Raw genomic sequence first — 8,658 nt, 5'->3', positions numbered from 1 at the left:
TAAAAAAAAAAGTTGGTTTATTTGTTTATACCTATTAGCAAGCACAACAAATGATTGACATTTTATTTGCTACTAAATGTGAATCAAACAGTGAACTATACAGTGCATTTTAAGTTCACGTGACAGTATTTTGGTTACAGGGTTAAAACAAACAAAAGAAGGCACAAAAAAGTAAAAATTGAACATTCTATCAACGTTGCAATGGTAAAATGTACAGGTTATGTCTTTTAGGGTAACATTATATTGAAATAAACATTAGTTCAAGTCAAGTCAATGAACATGTATCCATCAGTTAAGTCAGTCAATACCACTTTGAGTAAGTAAAACATGATATTCCATGATAAAAAAGTAAGTTAGAATCTGACGAAAAGTACATGAAAGCATTCTGTTCCACAACAAGAGTTAAAATAATGCCTTTATCTCTATTTGTGACCCAACAGCCAATAGACCATGTGCATGACCTTGACGACATCATCAGCTAAAACGTAAAGTCATTTCAGAAGATATTACATTTTGATGAAATAAGACATTTCATTGAAATAATGTGTGATGAAGAATCATGCGCAATAAGATCAGTATAATATATTAAGAATGGAAATAGGATCGATTTTGATTTTATGTTGACCTTGAAATTGACTGCTTTGCATGAAATTGCAGGCAAAAAGTGAAGAGTATCTAAACCTTTACTATTTTTCCCCCTTAAAGAGACCACATATTTTATTTTAACAAACCCTATATGATATGCGTGAAGTCTTACATGGCAGTTATTTAAATGTCACTATATAACTATGACTTATGCATATATGAATACTTCAAAAAAAAAAGAGAGATGCATAGTCAACAATTCGCATGCCGGTAATACCAAAGACGTATTAGGCTACACTGGAATGTACTTATATGCTCTACATAGCATTAAAAAAATCATATAATACATTGGCATAATTAAGAGAACTACAATGATTGTCCTTTGTGGCAGTGTAAGCAAAATTAATGCTAGGGCTAAAAATTAATCCACGGGTCATTGCTGTTATGTAAGCACATTTTCAGAAGCACTTTTGAATAAAAATATAAAATTGACAATTGTTGCAGACTAAAGTAATTCATTTTCTTTCATGACAGCATTACCATTAATGCATTCATTTATTAAAAATATTCAAGTGCTTTTCTTTAATCAGAATATTTAAACCAAACTTGATTGTAGTGTTAATCTTTTTTATAGACATTTACTTTGTCTTCGGTATTGCTTTCCACCCTGTTAGTCTGCTAAAAAAAAATTCCCTTTAACTTACAAAAGCCAGTTTTTTAGTGACGCAATAGTCCGGGAATGGTGGGAAAACATACATCATATACATCCGAAAGTATAAGTGATTAATTCATAATGCCTTGTGCTCTTAGTTTGTCTCATTACAAAATATTCCACCCTGTTGGGCAAGATTTTAAAAAATGGATGAAATAAAAATATCAAAACATGGTCCAAAATGTCTAATTTAACTTCAGTTAACCATCGATTTGTAGTTAAACATAGCATTTAGCCCTTTATTTCCACCCTGTTAAATTCCATTATGTCAAGCAACCTGTTATTTTTTTTTATATTTTTTTAAAAGTTATAACTCATAAATTTTATGTAAGTAAGTTTAAGCTCATGCATAACTTTACGTATGAGCTCAACAGAGCATATTCCCGAAACACTGAAATACAATAAAAGCAAATGTGTGGCATAACAGGAATGACCCCTGTGGCGTTACAGCAAACAAGGAATGAAAGGCATATCTGTATGCATCCGTATAGCATTTCCATACAAAACTCCTGGTAATAGTGCAAATTTAGTCGCATCCACATTTGGAAACATTACAAAAGTGCTCCTAATAGGAAAGTCATGCTCGAAAGTGTAACTGACGGCAGCAGAAAAGGTAAGCTCCTGAGTAAAAATGAACTATCAGACCATTCCCAAGCTGCTTTGTACATCACGGAGCTGGATCTGTAACAGTGCTCTGAACGTTGTCTTGGAGGAAGGCAGTGGGCGACCTGAGTGCTACTGTGTCTCCTTCAGGACATGCGCCTGCAAGAAAGGTGTCCAGGGAGGAGTTGGCATGGGCGTCCTGGTCTGGGCCAGCCAGGCTAGGAGAGGAGATGGGGGTGAGGAGGACGGAGGTGGGACAGTCGGAGGAGAAGTACCTGGCCAGCGCTTGCAGCTGCTCGGAGTGTGGAGTGCCGTCCGTAGAGAGACTCTGACACAGGCCTGAGAGGTTCTGACGCACATCCTCTATGCTGAGCTTCAGCTGGTTGTGATCTTGCTGTAATTTATCCTTTTCGCTTCTCTGACGAATGCGGAAACAAAAGAAGATTAATTTTTTTAGATGAAAAGTTTGTGGAGAAAAACACCAATCGCAGCGCGTGCTGTTGATTTGCAGCATTGTGTGATGTGTGCGTACTATACGTCTGATTGATTCGTTTTCTTATTCTCTGTCTGAAAAGGGGACAATAGAAAAAAAATATTAAAATAGAAATGTTATACTTTATGCACATGCACACTGTGGTAATGGTTAGGATTGGGAATCATAGGAAATGGTTTCTGGCTTCCCATGGACGACTTTTAATCATTCGATTTTAAAAGGCCTATATTCTCATTTCAAATAATTGTAATTAATAAGTCATTATTGCTGTAAAATCTATTAATTAAATTCACAATAAATGTATTTTTACATTCAGTGTATAACTCAATATATAGTTTAAATATATACATCGTGCATATTCATTTAATTAATCAGTCTGGCAGCACTATAAGTTATAATTTATTGTAAAGATGTTACAAAAAAAATCTGTACGTCTGTAAACATTGTGTATGCAAGTTTTTAACAGTCTACTTTTACAATGAAAGGATCGTATATTAAACAAAATCAATATGATACACACTCACACACACACTCACACACACACACATCATTATATATTCATGCAATCATTGTTTTCATCTACTTGTGGTCATGCTAACTCCCTACAGTCATGTTGAGTTTAATTAAAAAAAAAATTAAATTAAAAAATATATAAACACATTAACAATACTGTACTGTTATTTTGGACATAATAATCGTGCAGTGAGTTTTCTAAATCAGGAAATAAAGCAAAATAATTTAGAACAAAAACACTTGCAGCAATACTCTGACATTAACAAGAAATCATTAACTACAGTTTTATATTAATGACACAAAGATGAAATCAAAGCACAGAATGACAGGGAACAGTCTTGACAAGCTAGTTAATATCTTCAAAGATGCATCCCAACTGGTTTTCTTACTATTACCTTACTATTATAGAATTTATTCTCAATAAATCGTAGTTAATGGTTTACAAGTGTTACCCATTTTAAGTGTTACCAAAGTAACTGGCTCATTCATCATTCTGTCAGAAAAACACGTTTAAGTCATAAGAAAATCATATATGTAGGTCTGCCCCCTAATAGTCAAATAACCAAAATGTTATTAGTTACTGCAGAAACATTTGCCAGATCATTAACAGCAGGCCTTTGTATCTCTCTGTCATTCATCAATCTCAAATATGGCCCATCATCTAAAGTATGCAAGTATTAGCAACTTTACATGGCCTCTCAATCTAATGTTAAAAAAGAGAAATGTCTTGCTTGCTCTTATAAATAAGAGCAGTGCATCTTTCTAGTCTGTAAAGACGCTAAGTTCATCTGTTTGCACTCATAACAAAAAAAAACACTTCGCTTTTGTAAAATAATGAAAGCAAAACAGGCCGTCTCGGTCTGTGTGAAATTTCGAAACGGTGTATATTTGCCTTAGAGAAACAAAAACAATTATATCAAATAAAATTGAAATGGAAAACAAGATTATGTAATCCGTAACATACATCCAGGAGCATCCACTACTGCGAAAATAACGTGTCAGTGTCGGCGACTTCATCTCTTAAACCGAAAAAAGCACTCGTTTATCAATAAATTATTAATGCAGTCTCCTTACTGTTTTTCCCTGACACATTCATAATCATGTTGTGATAATGCTTATTATTATTTATTATTATATTTTAAAAGGTCTATTAATAAATGTGCCATTAGACGACTAGTAGAGTAGAAAAATCTTTAGTCAAGGGGCAGCCCTAGAAATATGTGAAACAGATGTCAAACTCATGTGAAAACACATAGGAAACACACATGAAACATTTTCATGGTGTAAATGTGTGAAACCCCTGTGATCACATTTCACGTGTGATCTTAACATGATTTCCACACGTGGTTTTCCTAAAGGGAATGTTTCAAGTGCTTTTAATAAGTGTTTCAAGTGTGATTTTAACATGCGATTTGCCCATGTGGTTTTTCTCTATAAATCCGAGCACAATGCTCAGGCAGCTTATTTTCTGATCGCGTTAATTAGATTCAGACAGGGACCGAACTGCTGAGAGCTGTTCAAAGACAAAACAGTATATTAGATTCAGCAGATATGACAAACGGACATACCAGTTTCTTGATTTCTCCCTCCAGTTTGTAGATGCAGTCCAACTTTCTCTTGCGGCAGCGCTGCGCAGCCATGCGGTTTTTACTCCGCCGTCTCACATCCTGAACGAACTCCAGCTGTTCTGGGGTCAGCTGCTCGCGTTTCAACATCTGCAGGAATGCTCTACGGGTCATGCTGGAAATTTGCTCCACAGGGAACGGCAAATCCACCTGGGAAGAAAACCGAGATGTCAACACTGCATTATGGAGTATTGCAGCTGTGTTCTTCCTCGAATTTAATTTTTCGGTAGCGACTGAAAACTTTAAATTGAAGTATGTCAAGGAATCTCAATCGAGGTCGAAATAAAGCAATTGAGCACCAAACTTGAAGTAAGCTCTTTAAGCTCACCTCTTGCACTTGTTCACTGCTGCCGCACTGTGCACAGTCTCCGTCCGATTCACACTCAGAGTTTTCCATCGAGTTAATGGGGGACATGCAGGGACTCTCTTCCGTGTCCTCTTTGGACAGGATGTCTCCTCCAGAGGTCTGTCTATCACTGGAGCCCAGGTCTCTCAGAAAGGGACAATCATCAGGCGCAGCGCCCAGATCCAGATGCTTTAACCAGTGGAAGTCCGACCCATTTCCTGCAGATGACTGGTCGATAGAGTCCAAAGGTAGCGGCTCATTTAACGTGGAGCTCAAATCCGGCCAAAAACCCTTTGCGAGATGCTCAGCCACCTCCCTTTCCACCGTGCTTCGTTCTGTGGCGCAATCTTTGGGGGTCAGTTCAGAGAACGTTTGTTCGTTGGTATCGAACACCTGGTTTTCGTCTGTGCCAATGTTGCTGAGGTCCGGAGCACCAGAAATGCTGTCCAAAACCCCGCTTGACTGTGCAGAATTCAGAGGACATAGTTGGCTGCAGTCGGTGGGCGTCATTAGAGGCTCTTCACGTTGGTTAAAGTGGCCCTCTGTGATGCCGGCCATGTTCAGGTCTTTATCAGCAGGCGGTTCGCAATGCACCTCCATCGCTAGTTCCTTCTGGAAATCTTCCTCCATTGCTAAAATATCCCCTGCCGCAGAAGAATGCAGTTTCTCGTTGTCACCGGTGCTCGAAATGGACAGGAAAGGACAAACTTCAGCAGCTGCCATGGAAGTGGAAGGCAACTGCGGGCCACAGTTCTGCAGGCAAAACTGATCCGGGCCATCGTCCATGTGGTATGCAGTGCTTCTTGAGTAAAGCGGGGATAAATCCAACTGCATTACTTTGTCATTTGTGACGGGGGGACAATGTTTAAGAGGTTCTTCGGTGGATGTTGTGGATGCAGCTTGAAGGACAGCGCTTGCATCTTCTCCAGTTTCAGGGTTTTGGTCATTTGGACTGCAGATGGATTGGGATTTCTCTTGGGACGCTCGGGTCTTGCTTTTACCCTTCGCCTTTTTTGAGGTCCCGCCGCCATCAGAAAACTTTGGGACGAAGAACTCGAAGCAGGCTTTATCGAGGTTTTGAAATCCGAGTAATTCGGCGCATTTGTGGATCTCTAGGATGTTCTCTTTCGTGAAGTGAAGTTTCGCAGTGTATGCAAACTGCAGGAGAGGCTCAAATCCTTCCACCGTGACCTTGGGAGATTAATGATGTAGCCATGATTACTGCATGAATAAATCATTTGCAAATCGCATTACCGGGTTACCGCTGTAACTTCATTTACACCATTTAATCTCAATATATAAGGCCTAATTTGACAGCGCTGCAATGTAAAGAGTTTTTAAAAGAATAGTTCACACAATAATGAACACTCTGTCATCATTTACTCTCTCCCATGTCACGTCAAACTCATTTGACTTAGTTTCTTCCATAATGCACTCAAGTAAAAGCAGTTTAAGTGGTTTAAATAGTTGAGGTAAAGTGTTTAGAATGCTCTTTTCCATCAAATCAAAGTCAAAACAAATGCATCACCGAGAAATCAGGAAACATGTTCAAAACATGCTTAAAATATGTTGCAACCATCATAAACTAATAGACCTTAACACTGTTATGAGTATCTGGAGCTATACAAATATAAATATAAAAAGTCACTAATACTATTAATAATAAAATACCACACCAAAAATAAAAATAAAGGCCTGTTTCAAGCATATTATTAATATGATGCCTTTTTTTCTTAAACATGGTATCTGCATAGCTACATCACCTAAATATGTGTGTGTGTGTGTGTGTGTGTGTGTGTGTGTGTGTGTGTGTGTGTGTGTGTGTGTGTGTGTGTTCATCATAGAAGAAGTGCGTTAAAGTCATGTAATATCATTTTGGAAACACTTTATTTTACTGTCTCTTAAATAGTTGGTTATTTGCTTATTAGCATGCACTTTACTAGAATATTAGCTGTTTATTAGTAGTAATAAATCACATATTACAAAGACCTTATTCTACAGCCCTAATCCTACCTAATACCTAAACTTAACTACCTTACTAACTATTAATAAGCAAAAAATTTGGAATTAATTGAAAAGTCATACTTACTTTTTAATAAGTGTCCCTATTCTAAAGTGTTACCATTATTAATTATATATATATATATATATATATATATATATATATATATATATATATATATACATATATATACTGTACACATACACGTCAATCAAGTCAATGACCATCACTCATGCATAAGTAAATGATGACAGAATTTTGCTGAACAATACTGCATATTGTTTGTTTGTTAATTATTACAACAAATCATAAAAGGATGACAGCTTAACCACAGTTTTCTCAAAACCTCCAGATTCAACCCATCCACCATATCAAACATTACCTCATCCGGTAACCTGACGGAGGAGCTTGGTCGGCTGTGGTTTGTAAGTCTGGTGTAAAAATACTCGCTGCAGGAAGCCAGCACTGAAGAGTGTGCTCTAAAGCTCCTGCGCTCCACTTCAACCGTCACATCGCACAAGAGCTCCTTCTGTCTCAGCTCCTCCAGCGAACGGAGAACGTGATGGCTATGAACAGCGGACTGAAAGGTGAAAACAGAGGTCCGGGGGCCATCCACAGACATGACGCAGGGGTTTAGCTACAAAATAACAGATACATAGACGCAACTGTGTAACAAAGTGGAAATACAGAAATAGATCAAGTTACACTTGGGTGGAGTTATGTCCGGCTTAATACATATGATGATGATGATGATGATGGACACATACAGTATTCAGACACATTTACAATTACACCAAGTGAAATATAAAAAAAAAGAAATATGTAAATAGAAGGACCATGATGATATTTCTTTTTAGGGTTTAAAGATTTGAGTGAACATTAGGATAAGTAAACAAAATAACTGCATGACTCTGCAAAACTTAGAAAAAAAAAGTTAATAGCTAGACAAAAAAATCGTTATTCTTACTCCATCATAGAGTTCACATAAAAGTTAACAGAATAGTTTTCAATGGATATGTCAACATAAGCCGAAACGAGCGTTAAGTAACTGTGTAAATATTAGGAGGTTTTTTTCAGCTGGCATAAATAAACATTGCTTAACTGTGATACCTGGAAATTAAATTTTTATCAATATGGCATAATCTTCGAGATGATACAACAAAAGCAGAAACTAGCTGGTTGTTTACTGGGAAATTGACATTGTAGATTTTGACACGCTCGCGTTTACACGTGAGGGTTTGTGTGTTTGTAGAAGAATAGAAAACCGACCTGACATAGCACTGGAGATCGGAAGCCGTCAAAAGTCGCAGCCTGTCCATCGCTTTTGCAGTTTAGACGTGAAATCGGATTAAAGTTTGACAACGAAACAGCCCCATAACGTCTATATGCCTGTCATGTGACTGTCCAGTGCGGCAATGACTGAGCGTCATACAGCACGTACAAAACGTGCTGCGTCATTCATCCGCTAGCCACGCGCATCGAGAGACACGCCCACTTCTAGAACTTTTTTTTTTTTTTTTTTTAAATTAAATGCACACCAAGAACAGTAAAACAACATACAATAATAGAGGACCACAATGTTTTAACTGTTATCAATTACAGTCGTAATAGCATCAAAGGAGGAAAAAAACAAATAAGTAAATAAAAATAAAATAAACGATAAAAAAACACTACATGGGATAACTTTTGCATAAGAACAGGATACAAAAATTATTTTAAATCTTGAGTGTAACGCTTTAGTTTCCATATCTAGAACTTCTAGAACTTGATAAGAGATAG

At 37.2% G+C, this 8,658-nt stretch overlaps 1 protein-coding gene across 3 annotated transcripts; it reads right to left on the bottom strand.

Annotated features, from left to right (window-relative positions):
* Positions 1 to 8,302, bottom strand: bach1a (BTB and CNC homology 1, basic leucine zipper transcription factor 1 a). Of its 3 annotated transcripts, XM_043258905.1 has the most exons (6): positions 8,149 to 8,302; positions 7,262 to 7,516; positions 4,860 to 6,068; positions 4,475 to 4,681; positions 2,433 to 2,467; positions 2,179 to 2,318 (listed from the first exon to the last, which is right to left on the bottom strand). In XM_043258905.1, coding segments are annotated over exons 2-6 (1,692 nt in total). In that variant the 5' UTR covers positions 7,502 to 7,516; positions 8,149 to 8,302; the 3' UTR covers positions 2,179 to 2,317. The 3 variants fall into 3 exon arrangements, with proteins under 3 accessions (XP_043114839.1, XP_043114838.1, XP_043114840.1); XM_043258904.1 differs by lacking the exon at positions 2,433 to 2,467 and having other exon boundaries at positions 1 to 2,318; positions 7,262 to 7,544; XM_043258903.1 differs by lacking the exon at positions 2,433 to 2,467 and having other exon boundaries at positions 1 to 2,318.
* Between the last annotated feature and the right edge of the window lie 356 nt (positions 8,303 to 8,658).

This window comes from Puntigrus tetrazona, chromosome 15, assembly GCF_018831695.1.
Source record: "Puntigrus tetrazona isolate hp1 chromosome 15, ASM1883169v1, whole genome shotgun sequence".
Lineage (NCBI taxonomy): Eukaryota > Metazoa > Chordata > Actinopteri > Cypriniformes > Cyprinidae > Puntigrus > Puntigrus tetrazona.
The sequence above is the reverse complement of the archived record's forward strand: the minus strand, read 5'-3'. Positions and strand labels throughout refer to the sequence as shown.

What these genes read in the sequence shown, in the direction of transcription:
- bach1a (XM_043258904.1), bottom strand. Translation starts at nt 7,501, where the DNA reads ATGTCTGTGGATGGCCCCCGGACCTCTGTTTTCACCTTTCAGTCCGCT. An exon ending in CCGTCAGGTTACCGGATGAG is followed by an intron (nt 6,069 to 7,261) that starts GTAATGTTTGAT and finishes TAATCTCCCAAG; the next exon opens with GTCACGGTGGAAGGATTTGA. An exon ending in AGGGAGAAATCAAGAAACTG is followed by an intron (nt 2,319 to 4,474) that starts GTATGTCCGTTT and finishes CGCATTCGTCAG; the next exon opens with AGAAGCGAAAAGGATAAATT.